The 20,552-nt window shown below is 38.0% G+C and overlaps 2 protein-coding genes across 2 annotated transcripts in view; both read right to left on the bottom strand.

Annotated features, from left to right (window-relative positions):
- The window catches only part of LOC139722953 (AP-3 complex subunit delta-1-like), a 64,272-nt gene extending 59,463 nt beyond the window's left edge, over positions 1-4,809 (bottom strand). The window contains exons 1-2 of the mRNA XM_071634235.1: positions 4,628-4,809; positions 1,472-1,567 (exon numbers count right to left, since the gene is read on the bottom strand). Coding sequence (XP_071490336.1) covers positions 1,472-1,567; positions 4,628-4,729 — 198 coding nt within the window. The 5' untranslated portion in view covers positions 4,730-4,809. The remainder of the gene's footprint in view (positions 1-1,471; positions 1,568-4,627) is intronic.
- A 4,856-nt stretch (positions 4,810-9,665) lies between these two features.
- On the bottom strand, positions 9,666-18,280 carry LOC139722947 (uncharacterized protein F21D5.5-like). Its single transcript, XM_071634230.1, has 5 exons — positions 17,869-18,280; positions 13,447-13,625; positions 11,689-12,027; positions 11,004-11,238; positions 9,666-9,974 (listed from the first exon to the last, which is right to left on the bottom strand). Exons 1-5 carry the CDS (start codon positions 18,152-18,154, stop codon positions 9,724-9,726), a joined length of 1,290 nt encoding a protein of 429 aa, XP_071490331.1. The 5' UTR covers positions 18,155-18,280; the 3' UTR covers positions 9,666-9,723.
- Between the last annotated feature and the right edge of the window lie 2,272 nt (positions 18,281-20,552).

Raw genomic sequence — 20,552 nt, 5'->3', positions numbered from 1 at the left:
TCACCCCGCTGTCTCTTGGATGTTGTTCCCCATAGAGACAGTATATTAATATGGACAACCACATTCCTGCAAATGATGGGTTATGATACATATCAGAACTACATGTATGCTTTATTTGTACATCTGCATAAATGTGTGTTTGCACTGCCTTTGAATGAGCCGAGCTATTAAACCCATTGCAAATTCATGTAAGTTTGTATGAAATTTGCCCGGTGAATGAACTATCCAGAATACAAGCAAATTTCAGTAATTTCAACCAGTGAGAACCAAATGTGTGGATAGATTCTCTAAACTGTTTCACATCAGAAACTTCTGAATTGCAATTCAACTCTTTACATGCAAAGCAGTTTACCTTCACTTGCCAAACTTTTTCACCAGCATTCAATAATTCACCTGGGGACCGTTTCATGAAACTTTTTGTCAGTGATTTACACTGACAAATGTTAAAAGTTACTGAAATCCTTGCGTCTGATTGGCTGATAGCAAATTTGTCGGCGAAAACCGCCGACGAACTCGTTGATGAAACGCCCCCCTGAACTTGACCTACATGGTTGTACAAGTAAACTGTCGATGTGAAGTTAGTGAGCCCACTCAGGTGAAAACATAGCAATGTGCCTCAGACCAACAGAAGGATCATGGTAACACAATAGGGATTATGGGGGTTTATACAACAATGCAGGTACAGTAATTTGTTTTAACTGACAATTAGTTTCCAGACAGCAGTGCTAATTTGCCCCCCCCCCCCCCCCCCCCCCGCAAAAAAAAAAAAAAACACAAAAAAAAAAACACACAAACAAACAAACAAAAACAAAAACAAAATAAAACAAAACAAAACAAAAAACAAAAAACAAACACTCCTGCTGGGGTGCTAATCTGCAAACAGTGCACAGTAAAGCATACTTAGAGAATGCTTAGGACACATTATCCAGATCCCAAAATCTTACAAATGTAAAGGAATTTATAAAAGCTTCAAATAACGCAGCCACACAATAAGCTGTCTTTGAAACCTTAAATACATTAGTTAGTTGAAGTCATCTAAAATGACCATGGCATGACATTACTCTTACAAATACCTGTGGACAATAATCTCAATTTTCTTGGTACAACCTGTCTTTTCTATAATTATTTGCTTTACTCAGCCAATTGCAAATTCCACCTGCAACATTTCATAGCTGCTTTTACCTTTCACACACTGATGGTTTTGAATACTTTATCTGCCAAGATGATTTTGTAATTTCCTATCCATCAATTGCCACATTTCACCCCCTGGTTCCAAAATACAGGGAGATATGCTGATAGACTAGTATACGCACACAGTATGTCACGACAATAACACTTTCTCTTTACAGTAGGGCAGTGTTTGTCTGTAATAAGATGCTTTAGAAATTTCTGGAGCACAACCACTGGCATGTGCGTAACATTTAGGACCTGTCTGACTTCTTTCAGTTTCATTACTGCTAGTGATACTCACATAAATTAGCTTGGCTACTGCATTGGCCTTGACTGCAATGTTGTCCTGCCTCAGTTCCTGTTTGATTTCTTCCATGCATGATGAGATGTATTTGGCCTGTGAAAAACAAACAAACAAAGCACATTACAGCCTGTGAATTCATCTTGGAAAAAAACAGAAAAAATGAAGAGATTTGCTTTAATCTTTCACTACCTCATAGAAAAGAGTGATAAATATTCTCATGTAAAAAAAAAATCTACATCAAAATAACACACACGCATTATGCATAGCCACAAACTTTAAGTCATTGGCAGTCATGTTCATATAAAATGTAACTGGGCTTTAATAAAAACATCCCAATTAATCTATTTCACACTAGAACTGACTGCATTTTTTAATACTTACATGTAGTGCAAGATTTGTACACTTTGTTTTTGTTCATCTTCCAAGAGAGAAAATGTTCAGGCAATACTAAAGGCTGTTATTTTCGCAAGGGTTCAATTTTTGCGAATCTTGCGAATCACTATCGGGCTGCGAATTTAACAATGTGCATTAATATTGCCATTTACAGCAAAGTGCCATGCCCTTACAATAGCCTTGGAGTCAAATAATGAAAACATCTTGTGAAAATGTCTGTGTCCTTCTCATTTGTGAAAGTATCTGTACATGTATGTAAATTACGGCTCTTTTACAGTATGTTACGGATATTTACATAACAAGAATCATATTTAGATAATCATTTTTCTTTTATGATAGAGGACTGATAAGAAAATGATTCAACGGATGCATCATTAACCATGAGCCACTGACACAGTCTAGAACATATCAATAACCACTGCACTGGTTTATGAGTATAATATATTAATGCTGAAATCACAGTGCAAACACTTACTTCATCATTGTTGTATCAAAAGTGCACAGAAATAGAATTAATTTTTGTATAACTTCTCAGATCACAATAGAATACCTGAAAATATCTTAATGGAAATTATATCTGCAGCCTTGTGCATGATGGGCTAATAATTTTGTACACTGGAGACTTAAATATGAATGCTTGTTCACGTACAGCACAGGAGAAATATTTCAGTATCTTCTTGTTTATTCTGCCTCCTTTAATATTCAGTCTTGAAGATCATTGCAGATAACTTGTGTGGGTGCATGCATAAATTCTGTGACCCCAAATACAGTGCATCTCATTCAGAGGTTAAATTTGTGAGTGGCCTGCAATATTTCACGTCGTCAATCGGACAACTTCTGCATACTTTCATCTTCATTTTCAACAACAGAGGTGTGTATGTAAAATATCCTTGTGTCTGTTGCTGTGAATTGTAACAGTAAACAATACATGTATGTAAACAAATTTACCATTTACACTCAGCAGATAACAGGAAGATCTTGAAATTAGAGTTAACTACAGAAGCACTCTGAGAGCGCAGGCTCCGCCAAGCATGCGGCTCATTTCCACCACTGATCTTGTTCTTCCATATAGATACATGTATCAGTGTTTTCCACCCAGTGTACAGTACTTCAAAGAGTGTGCTGAAAGTAGCCCGATTTCCTAATATGATATAGAAGCATTTGTTATGTCATAAACCCTCAGCTGCACGGCGCACCGCGCCCTAGCAGAAACTAGAGCACGCACTTTAGTGCACGCATGCAAACCTCAAATATGCGCAGCCTGAACTCCAAGTTCAATGACCCTACCTGCCAAAATATCAAAAATCCTTCATAAATTCCCTCAAAATTCTCGGATCACTACCAAAATTTAATCATCTGTTACTTGTATCATTCTAAACCTTTCCTGCAAGTGTCATCCAAATCCGTTAACTACTTTTTGAGTTATTTTGCACACGGACAAACTAAACTCACTAACAAACCAACGGTAACAAAAACATAACCTCCTCCCTTGACAGAGGTAATGATGTCACATAAATGCTGACCCTGTATAAATACAATGATGTAGATGTGTACTTCACAGCACTAGCATCACTTGTCCTCTGACGGAGGGCGCCGTTGGTTTACTGAGGCTGCGTGACATCATCATACATACGGCCTAGAGTAACAATCCGGTTTGCGACAGGCCTTGTACAGGGTGCCTATTTGTGGCAGGGGCTGAAAACCATTCATTGATGAAAAGGCCCAATCAGGTGTCATTTCCTAACAGTCCGGGAAACCCGCTCACAGAGACTCCAACCCAAAGCACCTTCTGATCTGGAGATTCTCCCTCCTGAAACCCCTAGCAAACGGGAGACTCCAAGTTGATGTGTGCGAAGCGCGAAGTTCCTAGGGTTCTAGATGCTCTCTGGTGCTATCTACGGCTTATTTTTTTCAAATTTAGCAATAAGTAAGAAATCCTGTTAAAACGGGAGACACAGAGCCAGGGCGGGAGAAATTAAATCTCAAACGGGAGAACGGGAGATTTTGCAAAAATGGGTTTTCGGCGGGAGATCTCCCGTCGAAAACGGGAGAGTTGGAGTCTCTGCGCTCATGAGGACTGCTCCCCCGTACGAGGACTGCCCCGCCTCATGAGGACCCCCTGTATGCGTGAGACTTGGTAGCTCTGCTGTACCCCTCTCGCGTTGAGCAATTGGGGTAACCTTCTTCAGGCAGAGAAATTTCCTTTTCAGTTTTAATGATACTCTTTGTGGGCAATAGTCACCAAATATACAGTGGCCATGGTCAGTGCAGCGTAACTTATTTGCGGCAGACAGCTACCTGGACACTTAAGAACTGGTTGGCAGCACACCCCAGCCGATGGCTATGGCATAGTGCAACTACAGACAGATGGCCGAAGTACCGGGCCGGTGCTGTGCAAGTGCACGAAGCACAGGCTCGTGCAGCAGGCATGAAAGAGCCCTCCTCCAGTCTCACAGGGCTCAGCCTCTCTGTACAAAATGGGTTCAGCCATAGCCATACGGCTGTGCATGATGATGGTAGCAGCAGGCGCAGGCGTACCGATTGCGATGAGATGCGATGCCTTTAGCTTTACAGTGATTTCAATAACCTTCAAAAGTTAATATTTCGACCCCTCATTCTCAGTGATGAAAAATAAGTGCGGTACTTGCAAAATATTAACACAGTGATGAAAATGCAACCCAGCCACAGGAACATCGGTACTGATTTTTAGCATAAAATTAGACTGATTTAAACGAGAGAAAAAGAGTAGAAAATACTCACTTCGTTATCCTTGTTACTGCGGATTCCTCGAACAAGATCCTGCAAATTCTTCTCGAAAACCCTCTCAAGGCTTCCCTTCACCTTTTTTAGAGCCACCGACATCTTGCTTTGTCTTGCAGATGCCTTGTGACGATAAAATGTTTACCGTAAGGGGTCAAAGACACGTTTCCACCCCCGAAGTCTGTCACAGTCTGCCACAATTTTTATGTACGGTTCGCTATCTCGGCTGCCAGCTGCGCTAGCTAGCGTATGCATAGCTAGCTGTACGTTGTATGTATGTACTGTACATCGATCGCCTAGATTTGCATAGCTAATTGTCACGTGACAAGTCCAGTGGACACGTCACACGATGGACCGTAAATCTCAACTAGACAGCGCTCTTTTGAGATAGAAAGTTTACTTGTACTGTTAGTATTCACTACAAACATCTAAGATTTTAACAGGGAGATAGAAAGAGGTCCAACCTCCCTGATTTTACTAAAAGATGATGGAATACATTATATACATATATACGGTACCTCAAAGTAAAGGGAAGAACGTTTGCATTCTTTAGATTAATTCAAATGTAGCAAAATGATTTAATGTTCTATTCAATGACAGTGATACATGTAAAGTCACTATTAGATTCAAGTTTGTATATTTGTATACAAACATGATTATGTGTATAACACAGGTGTATACATGAAAGTTTACTGTATGTACAGATGTGAATAGTGGGGTAAAGAGTGCTACACATATGTATTCTCATAGTTGTTCCATCTGTAGGCAAAGAAAGAATAGAAAAAAACTTTAAAATCATTATCTTTAACTTTAAAAAAATAGTTGGAGCAAAAAACAAAAATAAACATGGAGAATACTGAGTGAGAGTTTCATTAAGTTATTCAGAGTATTAATTAACACTACCCCCATATTCATACTCCAGTAGGTGTCTATGAAAAATGTGTGTTATATACTTGTATAGCAAAATACACTCGTCCTCAACTGGTTACGACTATACCATGAATATTACATTTTTAACCATATCTCAAATACGTAGTAAGATGTACAATTCAGATTTAAGTTAAAAATTCTGTAACTTTCATGTCTTTTCAACTTTTAATTTAGGTGCTACTCATTTGTTTGCCAGTAATTTGATCTCTTCATTAAGATTCAACTTAAGAACACAGGGCAGAGTTTCCTGTACTGTTAACACAAGTTCCAAAATAGGGCGTATGATAGCTGGTTCATATACCACACCTAAGCATAAAGGGGAACGGTGTGTCAATTGTGTGAATGCAGCAAATTGCAGTAATACAGGTAGAATACATCACTGAAGTTTGCGCGAAAATCTGATAATACATTCAACAGTCATGAATTAAAAAAATTTAGTGCCATCACTGTAAAAAAAAAAACACAAATATATAATTCCTTTAAAAATTCATATAATCATGATGATACAAATTTGCTTGGGTTGTTACTGACATGATGTTATGGGTAGTATAGTATTATTTCCCAGGGCTGCTTCCGAAAAGAGGTAAGTTAAATGCTCCAATACAGCTGTATTATGCTAGAAAAATGAACTATTGTACATGTAGTCTTCTCATCCAACGATGGCCTCAGCACTTTTGAATGGATGGTCTGATTTTCCTCAAACTTAATGCATTCTACTACATGTATAGTAATATTACTGCATTCAATTCACATAAATGTTTGGGTATCATTCCCCTTTTATCTACCATTTATCTTCAACATAAGCAACTCAATACTAAGAAACATCAACAACATGATATTGTATCAGAATTCAGTGTCTGAGAGTTTAATCAACTGCACAATTTTTTTTTGTGAGTACATTGCTGCTGACACATTATAACTTTATGACATTCAAAATCAATGCATTCTAACAGATAGATAGATAGATAGATAAATAGATAGATAGATAGATAGATACTAGTAGATAGATAGATAGATAGATATAGATAGATAGAGAGAGAGACTGATAGACAATTGGATGTACAGGGCAATCCTGTTATAACAAGATCGGATACAACGAGAATCCGAATATAACGAGAAAAATCACCCGTAACCGACAATCTCGTTATATCGTGATTCCTCTGTACTTTCTGCAACTAAAAATGTCTCATTTTGGGGGGAAAAAAATCTTTGTGTCATCACTCCCTTACAACACAGTTTTCAGCATAGTACAAATGCACGTGAATTATTGCTGAATTTTTTACAATTGCATCAAAATATGGATAGATAATGTGCATCATGTTCATTTACACATATAAATAACGGTATTGCAAACATCAGCATCATGTGGTCTGATGAACTACATTGGATGAATACTCACCAATTGCCATAATCATTCACGCTACATGTATATTGAAAGTACAAAGGTATTTCATCCAAACATTCATTTACAAAACTACAAATCTTCATATTTCAGTGATAATTAAAATCCCCTTCCACCAAGAAAGGACAAAAACATCAGGACAATATATACATTTCCAAATATTATAGTACTACAGGTGCATTTTATATCGTAAGATAAAAGGCAAGCTCTTCGTCAAAGCATGGTGTCTCAAATCTGTGTAGGTAACTCACAAGTATCGGCCCCAGTGGTTATTTTGATTAATGTCATCGTACAAGCCAGCTGGAATCTTTAGTGGAGGACAGACGATGGTCATACTGTTGTTATCACAATCATTATTATTGTTGACATTATGGACATTACTCTTGATGATATTTTAAGTATCATTTTAAAAAGTGGTTCAATTTGAAATTGTTTATCTGGTAACTTGTCCACATCACAGCACCAAGCTTGGACCTTGTTAAAAAGGTTTATAAAATGGGTTCAAGAATGTAGCCAATAGGAAGCGCTGAAATGAGACACACCTCCTTCCTTTACTTCAGTACAACTGCACTGCCTGTAATCCTATGGTAGATTGCCGATCGTCTGTGCGCGCGGCGGCTCCTTTGATGAATTGCATGCATACACGTACGCGCTGTCAATCCTGTAAACAACTTCTAGTTCGGGCTGCCGGCCGGCCGGCCTGTCTTCCCTTGTGCATAACATAATATGTGGCGTACGTACGTATACTGTACTATACGTACACTTTGTACAGTACAGTAGACCAAGCGTTTTGGGACCGGACGCGTACATGGAGTCACTTTGAAGAGCAAATCCAACGATTTAGCAGGTTAATTCTCACGCCGTTTTCAGAGTATGTTGTCTAGTAGGCCTATATGAGGAGTCTATATCAAGTCTTTAAGGTAAAGGGTGCATATTCTATGTAAAATAAGTAAGTTTTCATGCGGGTGTCCGGAAACCCAACCCCCCATTATACTTATACTGTATGTGCGGGACTTCCGCGAGTGCGACGTGCGTAAAAGTTTGGGACGAACATCTTCGGACGTCTTGACCCACAAAGGTATGTGAAAAACGCTGAAAAATGATGTTAGTTTTCGAATTTTCGACCCATTTTATAAAACAAATGATGCACAGGATTATTTCGTGGCGTTAGTGTAGGCGTAGTGCACTCTATCCTGTGCATCATTTGTATATTAACAATTATGCAATAATGATATGGTGTAGTACTGTCACTGAGTTGTACACGCTGTATTAAGTTTCAAAAAGAAATGTACAATTACACTTTCACATCTGAGATCTGACACAGAAGCCCTGCTATCAAAATAAATCCTTTTCTGGATTTCTAACACACACACACACACACACACACACACACACACACACACACACACACATATATATATATATATATATATATATATATATATACATATATATATATATATATATATATATATGTGTGTGTGTGTGTGCGTGTGTGTGTGTGTATATATATACATATACATGTATGTATGATTACAAGATATACATCATGTTCCAGAAATTTTTTTTTAAAAAAACCCAGAAAACAAGCAGTTGAATAGATATAAACTGAAATGACACATTATATGACAGCAACGCCATATCTGTTGAAACAACAGAAAACAGGAGCAGCCTGTTGCACACACCTGCAAAATTTGTTGTATCCAGTAAGTACAAGTTACTAAAATATGCAGTATATACCTGACAGCTGCAGAAACAAAAAAAAAAAAATATGAGGTTAGATTACATGTGAAGAAGTTGACTTAATCTTACACATGAAGGTTTGCTCAAAACATAATACTCTTACAACTACATGTACATGTATAGCAGAGTCACAAGTTTTTGGACATTGGAGAGATTTCATGCTCAATTCTTTGACCATGAGAGTATAATATTACCTGTATGCTGACATACTAGCCTTCATACTGGATGATATCTTGACAACCCATACGACAGTTTTCCATCACCCTTAACATATCTCTTCAGTTTCTTGCATGACCTCTTACACTATGATAGGTCTTTGCCTGCAAATTACACAATATTATTACCTGGATATCTTCATCATTAACTATTGCTTTCAAAATCAATCAGATGATCATCATATTCTGGCAAAAAAGAAGACCTAGTAATAGAAGGTGTTTCTTGATATAGAAATAAGGAAATCAGTAAGTCATTGATTTTTTAAAAAAGTCATCACAGTCAATATTTTCTTCTTTTTTTTTTACTTTCTACAAGCAACAAAATTGAAATTCACCATACAGAGTACACATACAAGTATCACATATATATATATATATATATATATATATATATATATATATATATATATATACTTTCTTTTTTGCAAACTAAACAACATTTTGAATGAACATCCTGCTCCCTAACAATGAGCATAATCAATAACTGGTACAAAAATCTATCCATTGGCACATATATTTCACGAACAGAAGAACTGTTCACACTCAAAGGACCACTTTGTATCACACTCTATACTATAAAAGACAAATTTTACTCTTTGAGGCACATAATAATTTCCAGTAGTTTCATCTTGACACAACATTAACAGGCTTTTTGCAAGGTTTTGCAAAGTGCAAGAGGAATACGAAAGACATATAAAAAAATTCCACAAATTTAAAGCTTTGAAAGACAGAGTTTTACAGACCTACACTCATCACTATGAAGAATATTCTATGGAATAGATCACAAGTCAGTGGCACATAACTGTTCAACTCATGTCCGTCCATTTCAAAAACATTGATTTGTCCGCTTCACTTTCAAAATGAGGCATGAATGAGATCTCCCGAATCTCTGCGATGCCCTCGCTGGTTTTCGGCATCTCAAAATTCTTCTTGTACATGTTGTAGGCCACCGCTGGGATGCGTCGTGTGTCGCCCTCTGTCAGCGATTGTCGGTACATGTTCATGTGGAAGGCCAGCTCCAGTGGAGTTTGCATCATGAAGCAGCGAACAGTGTAGCCTGATGGTGAGAATGGACACAACATGTTAATGAAACATAATTTGCATTTGCCAAGTTCTGTTTATTTTCATTTTATATACTTGCACAAATGGCTTCTGCTGCTTTCCAAATACAGTGTAGTTTTACTTATTCAAATCTATGACATACAATACTTACTTAAATCTATAAACATGCAATATTCATTTTGCCTTAAACATAATTTTGCTTATGACTGGATGTTATTATAAAAGTAAAGTATATTGAGCGGTCATTAGCACTTTCACATTTGCTATGATGATCACGTGAGATTTCATCATTGTATACACTTGTGAAAATGGCTGGCTGCTGCAGAATCTAAAATGCCTACATTTGACATTCTTTTTGATGACAAGGAGCTGCTTCATCATGTTATAAAACATATAATACACATCACTGTAGTATGACTAACCACACTAGGTATATACAGTGTACTTTTGAAACAGTCCAAACACTCTCAGCTATCACCTCAGGCATGTTGGACTGTTCCAAGTACTTTGTGTGGGTGATTTTTACTGATGCCTTCACTGATGTGTATTATCAAAGTAAAATTAAATGAACCTGAACAGCATCTCTGCTCAATTTCATCTACGATATCTCAGAAAGTAAATCACCAAGGTTGTTCTTAGGCCAAGCACTGCTCATCTTTGTACTTCACTGTCTTTCGGTTATTGCTGTTGCTTTGGAAGTTTTTTGTTAGTTGAAGAGCACAAAAATATGAAATGATTTTATGTGTTGCTTGAAGGTTTGGATGGTGAAGTAAATGAGGGAGAAAGGTTTGCGCATAACACCATGTATACGTAGTCCTTGTAGCCTGTAGGGATTGAGGCTTGACAAAAGAAAAGCCTAGAAAGAGGAGAGTTGAGGAGGAAAGCGACATACAGTGTAGGGAGAATGTGAGGAAGGCAAATAGTGACAAGTAAGGGGCAGCAGAGAGCTGGAAGTTGAAGTTGCACTAGTGGAGACGGGAGAAAAGGGGACAGAAGGAAATGATTTTGTGTGATGGTTTCTGACCTGCTTCCTTGGCCAGGTCAATGTAGTCTCCACGGGCAGATTTAGACGGGTTGGTGTTATCCACAACCACACACTTCCCCGCCTGGATTGCATCGGCCGTGGCCTTCAGACACTTGGCAGGCGTGTTCAGGGTGTCCCGGTTCACCCAGGTGTAGCCATGAGGGACCAGGAACCGCTTGGCAAAGAAGCTCTTTCCTGATGCGGGTGGTCCCACCATCAGGACCAGGTCTTTGCTCTGCAATAATATACAGTAAAGGGATATTAAAAATGACAATGTCTTCACTCAGAAGTTCTAATGCAAACAATTCATAAATAGTTCTTGATGAAATGAGAATGATGAATATGATTTAGCTTTATATTCATCTTCACTATTCTATATGTTCCATGTGAATCCATTCATGTTTGCTATTAAACTATCATGGGCTCAAGTGTTCCTTCCAAAATTATCATATTTAAGTTTTAAAATGCTTCAACATAAACATAAGCCCTACAAAAGCAGTGCTTCCCAGCTAATTTCATGACTCCTTCTTTTTCACTCTTCTCAGCTCTGTGAAGACCTGCAAATGAGGTTGTCTTTTTATTTGCGCTATTTTCACATTTTTCAACAAAGCTGTAAAGTAATTTTCAAGATTATTGCAATTGACCTTTCAGTATCCCTCGACAACTATTGTCTCTGCAGCCTTACCTTCTTGTGGTAGTCGCTTGCAGGCTTTTTATTTTTGGCTTCTTCCAGTGCCTTCTTGGGATCACAGGAATGCCAATCAAATGGGACTGCCTTCTCGCCGAGGAACAACTCTTCCGGTGTATAGAACTGGACTCCAATGTTGATGGCAAACATGCGGTCAGAGCAAGAGAAATCCCGCGGTTTGCCTGGGGCCCAGTTCTTGGGCCGGCCCGCCGCGTCTCCAACATACATGCACTTTGAGATGTCGAGTTTCACTCCATCGTTCTCCTCCTCAACCATGTAGTCCCACATGAGAGTGGCTGGCTTGCGATAGTGGTTTTCTCCAGTTGCAGCAAAGCACTGTACAATGAACAAGCAGATTAACCCTTAAAAATGCACACTTAAGCCAAGTTACAGGTTACTTGCAATGTCAACCTAATACCAATAAATGATGGAAGCAGCAAATTTCACTAAACAAGGGATTGAACCTCATTACAATGAGGAGCTAAAAATCACAATTACCTTGTTATAGTATACCAGGGTACAACAACAAAGAAATGTATAAAGTTGACTAAAGTTAGGACCTGCAATATCACCTCGTCCAAAAAGGGTTTTGGTATATCAGGGTTGGTGGAACCTGGGGGCAAAGGAGCTCATTCCCCCCCCCCCCCCCCCCCCACACACACACACACACTTTTGTGGTTAAACTTTTGACGTTTGCCAGCCAATGGAGTGCAGGAAACAGCCTTTTTCTTTCTTTCTTTCTTTTTTCTTTTTTGCTTGTCAGCTGATGAAACCCAGAAGTGGCAGCAGAAAATATAAAGTGGGCCCCTTCACTTTTCAAAACGTAGCACTGGTCATGTATATGATGCCCAACCTCTTTATAACAAGGTTTCCCTGTATCATTGTAGATGCAGCATAGAATGGAGTAGTTCATGAGTGATTTGAATTATGCAAGTGAGGAGGCACTCATATCTATACCGACCCACACCCAGACATATATATAAACACATACACAAAACAAAATATCAATACACACATTCTCTCTTTCTCTCTCCTACAAATACAAATGTAAAGGTAGGGATATATACCATGGAGGTGCTACAGAGGGAATACATGCTATGTCATAATTGGGGTCCCACAAACTGCTTGAAACTTACTATACCAGAAGTATCAAGGACACAATTTAGTACATTGTAGTTTACAATGGCACCACATGAGGTGGAGGAAAATAATCAACTTTGGAGCAAAGAATGTTGGCTGTAGAACTGGGGAGGCAATGTATATATTCAGATATTTATTTTTTTATTTTTTATTTTTTTTAAGACTGAACAGTTGCTTGACAGTAATGTAAAGTGGATCAACAGATGTCGGGCTTTGAAGGAAAATCAACTTGCTCCCATCTCTTTTAACAACCAAAAAAAAAAAAGGTGTGGATGGAAATGAAAATCAACCTTTGCATGAAAAGCACATTAATCCAAGCATTGATTGATAAGGGATAAAGTTAAACAAGGCTTATCATTAACTAGATACCGTTTCTGTGTATATCCTGGAAATGGACAAATTCTTAAGTTCTTTTTTTCTTTAACCCATGATTTATACAGATATTATGAATTGACCTGTTCCATCCAATCTTGTAATATGAGATACACTGTATATACAGTAAAATCCAGAGTTGCCAATCCAACAGGTAATGATGACAAAATGATAATTTCTGCATCAAACTTTCCTCAGGACTGGATGAGCTATCAAAGAGTTCATATGAAACTCACAATTTACCTGAATAGGTAGTTGCAGATAGTTGGCAATTTGATTGATCTTTCTCTGAAAGTCAGTTGGCTTGGTGTGACCCTTTTCCATTCCTCGCTGGTTGCTGATGATGACGATCTTGTATCCATCCTTGTGTAACTCCTTCAGTTTCGATTCCACCTTGTCCAGCAACATCCAGTCTGATGGACCTAGTGTGGGTGGGCAATTTGAAATTGCATTAATGAAAAACGGCACAAATAGCAATTTGTATTCATTATAATCTGTTCTTTCCTGGATGATTTAACAATGGTAGTCCCTGTACACCAAGTGCTGAGGAAAGAGGCGAGGTATGCAGAAGGGCAAGTCCAAGATAATGTCCCCTCAGATGCTCAAAATTCATCTTGATTTTATCAAAAAGTTATTGATATCATGTTGTAGCCAAAGAGTTAAATCATATATTTCCAGCAAAGAAGAGATTAAATTATGCAAATTTATGCAAGAAATATGGCCTTGATTTGCATAAATCAAAAACAAACCTTACGTATGGGACAAACTATAAATATTCATCTAAAATCAGTTGAATTTGTCCTTGACCTAATTCCTTAATGGACATGACCCCTGTATGAGTTAGTATAATCTGCAATTGGTAAGACAAGGTCAGCACATTAATTATGCAAATTATGCACTTTCCCAGAACATAGTGTCCCATACGTAAGGATTTGAGTATGTTTTTTTAAGTTTTTTCTAAAGATTTGTAACATTGACCAATCATACTTTAGGAAGTTCTAATTTATTCATTTCAACTCCAGATTAGCAAAACTAAATGAGGAAATTTAATTAGTCCTTCATCTTATAACTAATTAAAGTTTGCTTACGTATGGGACAAATGCCTTACGTATGGGACATTACATACAAAGTGAATGGGAAAACCGCCTTTTGACATGGATGCTATATGTCCTTACATTTGTTTGGTTAATGGTTATCTTTGCACCTACTCTGAAGGATATATCTGCCTCTCCTACTCAGTTGACCTCAGGGAGAGTGTAAGAACAGCATTATTGAGTCATTCTATGATTAAGAAAGGAAAATAAAGAATATTCATTTATACTTGTATTTTCTTATTTTCATTACAGGCTGTGCAGCTGGTCTTATAAATTAACATTCCCCGTTAACATTTTGATATTGGACATTTTCTTAATTCAGTTATCATTTTCAACTTTACCTCTCTACAAAATGATTTTGTCCAAGAATGGGATTCTCTGAGTGTCATTTTAGGTGCAGTACACTGTTCAGCATGTACTACAGGTTGTACAGCCTCAAAAGGGAAATCAAAACAATTGTGCTTATGGCGCTCGTCAATGACAACATTATAGGTCTTACTGAAAAGAAAAATCACTTAAGGTGACAGCACGTAACTTTGTCATTACTAGAGTTGATAGCAAAGGAAAAACCCTATGAGAATACTTTTTATTTTGATATGATTGTTAATATTTCAACTGCTCACCCTCAGAATATGTCATGACTTATCAAGGTCACGAATATGATTTCTGAAAATCCTGTAAAATGAAGACGATAGTTTACATTTGCCATAAACCACAATATCAATACTGGTTCTGTGGTTGGAGTGCTGAAAACACAAATTACACAAACAAATAGGGAATTCAATATTCTTTTCTATTTTGTGTTTGAAGAGACAGATGTGCTCTGAGACACCTTCATCAACTCATACTTACTTTGTACTCCACATCTACACAATCACATTGCAACATACATTGCAATCTGGTAGTGTATGATCAAATGAGGTTATTAGAATTTATTCAAAATTGTAATTTGCAAATCAGTGAGTTACTTGAGTGTTTCAAATCTAGATTTGAATGTGCAAATGATAATCTTTCCTGTATCACTACACAAGCATGTATGTATGTACAAAGTAACACAAATTTTGTCATCTTTGGTTTCGTAGACATGAAGCCAAACAATTTGAAAAAAAAAAAACAGCATTGGTACATACATTCTTCTATCTCCTTAAAATGTAAAACTTTCATTAAAATTTGATTGATTTTGCAGTTCAGCTAAAGTTCACATGGCAAAACATAATGATTACAGAGCAAAATGAAGTACTCTTGTTGTTGTTGTTTTGTGCTACATTTCAAACAATTATAAAGCTTTATAAAAACTTAGACAACTTGCAAGGTAAGCCTAGAGCTACTGAAAGTACCCACTTCAAACTGTATTTGATTCTAAAGTTGAAATTATCAAGACTACAAATTAGTTATTGTACATGTACATGTATGCTATATCAAGGTCACAAGCTAGAATTCGCTCATTTTTTTTTTCATTTGATGAAAAAATATTGACTAGAATAATTACAAATGGGCTAGAAATAGAGTGTCAGTATACTATATCTGTATGTATAGACATCATGAGAACAGTGTTAATGCATGACGGAATCCAAACTAAGACATTTAATTGTAAATTGGTAATTACTTTTATTTGTTTTATTTTAGCTTTTGCTAGGTACCTGAACCGGGAAAGTACCCACTTAAAAGTCTATTTCATTTGTTACATGTTGTAGCATGATTTGTGGAACTGAATATGACACTATGGGGAAATTTAAAGTCATTCCCATGAATGCATTTGTGCACTAAAGACAAATGTCCCATACGTAAGTTGAGCCATGTCCCATATGTAAGGTGTTCTTTCGTTAATTAAACCAACTTCATGAAAATATGCTTTATTCTTTTGCAGTGAAACTTTGCTGAAAGATACTTCAGTATTGTACCTTTCTTCACTTCCAAACTGAACTTGATCAGTAAGGTACTTTCAGAGAATTTTCAGTTCAAACTTTATTTTGAAAAATCCAGTTTTTCTCTGGTCCCATACGTAAGTTGGCATATTTTTCTTAATAAAACCATTAACCCAAGGTCAAATGACATCAAACTTAAACACAATATTCTTCTCAGGGCTACCAGTCCTCCTGAGGATAAACAATAAAATCCAAGTGCTCCTTCATTACTTTTCAGGGGTTTGAAATCTCTGAATGTCCCATACGTAAGGTGCGCGATATCTTGGACTTGCCCAGAAACAGGGGAATATGGTCCTGCAAGGTAAAATCTTTTTAAACATGAGGTAATAATCAGGGCTCACTGCTTGTTCAGCCCCACCCCCCTTTACTTAGTGGCCATTTCACTCTTTTCTTTATCCCTCTGTTGTTCCTTATCTTGTTTGATGTTGCCTCCCTATTCATCCTTGTCCTTCACAGGTTGCCCCCTCTGATCCTTGGGATCATCACTGACCCTCCTCTGCCTTTTGTCTGTCCACCCTCCTGCTTTAATCCCCCTCCCTTATTTGTTGGGCTATTTGCCCATGACTTCTAACCAATCCCTTTTGTTTCCTTTGTTCTGTGTCCCTAGTCCTCCCCTGACTGTGCTTGTTGTGTATAGTCCTTCTTTGTGGATGCTTTCCCTGCCTGTCATTTTGCCTCTGATGAAGATTCTGCTGGGATCGAAAGCTCAGGCCCCTTTTAACTCCATCTCTTTAAACAATTCAAAAGTTATTATAGATTGGCTTTTGTTTTCTTTTTCTTTTTTTTAATTCTGAAACTTAGAAACTACATTTTCTGTATATTTCTTCTAGATTACTTGATGATTTACAACATGCAGCAGTTTGCTCAGGGAGAGAGAGAGAGGGAGAGAGTTGTTCTGGATTGAATGAGATTTATGGTATAGAAGAAAATTTAATACTATAAAAATTTACAATTAATTATTAACAAAGATATCTCTGAAAGTGTAAGTGTCTGAGAGTTGTTAGATATAATTCTGTGTTCTCAGCAGACCTCAAAGTGGTCTTCAGAAATGCAACCTCACATGTTGTGAACTTGTGATGCATATTGTATAAGACAATAATGCTCCCTTCATGGCTCTTTTTATGAAGCACGAATTTAGAAACATCAATTGTCAGATCACTTTTATTATTGATTTCCCCTACATGTAAGGTTGAAACTGCAGTCAAAATCATAAAAACATACCTTATCAAATTCACACAGTTTATCTGCATGCATGCTCTTTCAGTTGCACCACATCCAGTGATCCATATAATAGGGAATAACTTTGTCATTTTCTCTTAATTTCAGGTTCAATCTCCTTAATCAACTTATAATGCTTGTGCAGGTGTTACAGTGTACCACAGCACGCACAGTGCACAAATCATCTAAAAGTTATGTCATTCATTCTATCTCTTCGATTCCACCTTCTAAAAAGTTGACACATCCCACCTGATGTATCGATCACACGACACTCCCTTGTTGGCCCTTAGCCTAGACGGACACGCCCACCACCTGTACCTGGGAGCTCCGTTCAATCCTAAAGAAAATTTGTACCCGGTTTACAACGAGCAAGTCAAACTGATCATGAATAGCAACATGTTGAGGGTTTTATTCCATTGCACACTTACCTGTTGGCCATTTCTTGCCACTCTTGGGCTTGATTAGTGTGTAGTCTAGATCGAATCCAGCCACTTTGCTTGATCCTTTCACACCTGGCCCGGAGAGCTTGAACATTGGCGGCAGCCCCTTGGAGCCTGTCTCCCCCACGGCGCTCCAATCCGCATCGTACCACACCTCCATGTCGGAGGCCGCGGGTTTTGCCGCAGCAGCTCGACGCGATTTTTTCGCTTCAGGTTCATCACTTGTAGCTACTTTCTGCGACGTTTTCGGAGCTCCTCTCTTCTTAGGTGGCATATTGATGACTGTATTAGATTGCAGTATCCACAAGCAGACTTGCTTTTACCAATATCGCTTTTCAATTCTGGGTTTTGGTAACTGGTGGGTTTGTCTATGCCAACGCCGTAACCTTCGCTACTTATACCCTCTCGCTAGCTCTGCACGCGTGTACACTCATACAAGTACGAGCATGTCACGTCGTTGGCGAACTTCGCACCCATTACCACCGGCCTGAGAATACCGCGTACACACGAAGCTTGCAAGCGCCAACATGTCCGTACCCACTGGCGGCTTACGAACACAGTGCAATAGAACACATGATTCTACACCTGTTATAGCAGTAATCTTTAATAGTGGTTAGAAAATTAACCACATTTGTAATACCAACGCATTAAATTTTCGATATTAATAATCAAAAAGTGTACCTATGCCTGCTGGTCTATATACCATTTTGTGAGCTTTTGGGGGGGGGGGGGGGGACTTGCTTTTATTGAAGACTTGCTGCAAATACACAAAGTGGATCCATATTCATAGGCCTAACATAATTATCTATCATCGTTCACAATCACCACCACCACCAACAACAACAACACCTCTACCACCACCACCGCCGCCACCACCATTATCACTCATCATCATTATCATCATCATCATCATCATCATCATCATCATCATCACCATCACTTGCACTAGAACATCTACCTTGTTATCAAAGTGATACAATGTAGTTGTTTCTCTGCGCGGAGATGGGGAGCTGGAGTAGGGATCCACCTCCGTGGCGCTGTAAGGATACACTTTACAGCGTTTAACCATGGCAGACCACATTTTGGCATGTCGTCCTTTTTTTTGGGGGGGGGGGAGGGGGCGGGGGCATGGTGGAGTAGAGGGGAAGGGGAAGGAGCTTTTAAAATCTGAAAACAAGATATGAAACACTGCGAATCCATACATGGAACATAAAGTAAACACAATATGCTTCCTGAATTCCAAGGCACGAAATACACGTTTAAATCATATCATCCTCATCATAATCGTGTCAGGGATTGCAGTAGGCCTACCCCCCCCCCCCTCCCCCATTGCACACGCACACACGTACATATTATGTACGTGTATTCAGATACACACACACCCACTGCACACACCATTCTCGCAAGATGCTTCAGCAGGGGATATATTCCAAGAGGCCCCTAATCGTTTCTGAAAAAAAAAAAGATATGACAGTAAAAGTTAGAGTAATATTTTGGTTGAGATAGGGATTTTTTGCGAGACAATTAGAAACCGCTTATTAAATATTAAAGATCATACAATTAAAGAGGAGTTCAAAGTTTATTTGATGAAAGTCGGTTTTGAAATGGATGAGATATCCCAAAACAGGGTTGATCCTAATAAAAGGTGGGTCCCACCTTTCATTAGGACCTATTTGTGTTTGGATATCTCAGGAATTTCAAAAGTATTTTTTAATCAAAAACTTTGAATTACTCTTAGAATATGTATGCTCATCTGAATATTTTCGTAAGTGGTTTCTAATATCTCACAAAAAGTTAAAATCTGAATCCCCATCCACTTCGACCAAACCTATTATACCATCTTCTTAATAGTAAGTAAAAAATCAGGCTACATGTAGTGTATAGATGCAAACACAACAATGCGGGATAGTGTACAACTTTTCAAATTTCCCCGTTTAGTTTAAAGTGTGAAAACTATTCGCTTAGATCCTACACTATTATAATACATACAGGCCCTGAATACGAGTGCAGGGGGTATTTCATGGAGCATTGTCCGACAGAGTTGTCGGACAAAATTGTTCTCAGCCAATCAGATGCAAGGATTTCAGCAGCATGTATAACAGTTTGTCAGAAAAATATCCGACCAAAACGCTTCATGAAAATAATGCCCCCTGAACGGACAGGACGTGAGAGGGCGCTTTTTCATTTTACATGTATCTAAACTCTGAACAAACGAGCATAATGCCCGATGTGAAATACGTGTAAATCCCTGGTTGCCTGGAGTGAAACACTACAATATCCCCGATTAAGAAGTTTAAGAGAACACACACACAAACACACACACACACACATACATGCACGCACACAAGTTTGCACAGTGAAAAACGTTTCGTGGCCCCTGCACACCCTAAATTGTACCATACCTTTTCCTCAGTTTCCTAAAAATGAGCCAGAATGACACCCTCCTAATTTTCATTTTAACCCATCAAGTCCTTGGAGAACTACAGATTTAGAAACTATCATCTTGCTATCTTTAAATTGAAAATTCTAAATTTTATTACATATATTACCTATCATTGTAGGAATATTAGATGGACTTGGAAAACTAACATGTTAACTCAGTGCAAAATCAGACATAACAAAAAAAAAAATGTCAGTTTGAGATAAAAATATTAATTGTGCTTGCTTGCTTG

Source organism: Diadema antillarum, unplaced genomic scaffold, assembly GCF_040938485.1.
Source record: "Diadema antillarum isolate AM-2024a unplaced genomic scaffold, OU_Dant_1.0 scf00000178, whole genome shotgun sequence".
Taxonomy (NCBI): Eukaryota; Metazoa; Echinodermata; class Echinoidea; order Diadematoida; family Diadematidae; genus Diadema; species Diadema antillarum.
The sequence above is the reverse complement of the archived record's forward strand: the minus strand, read 5'-3'. Positions and strand labels throughout refer to the sequence as shown.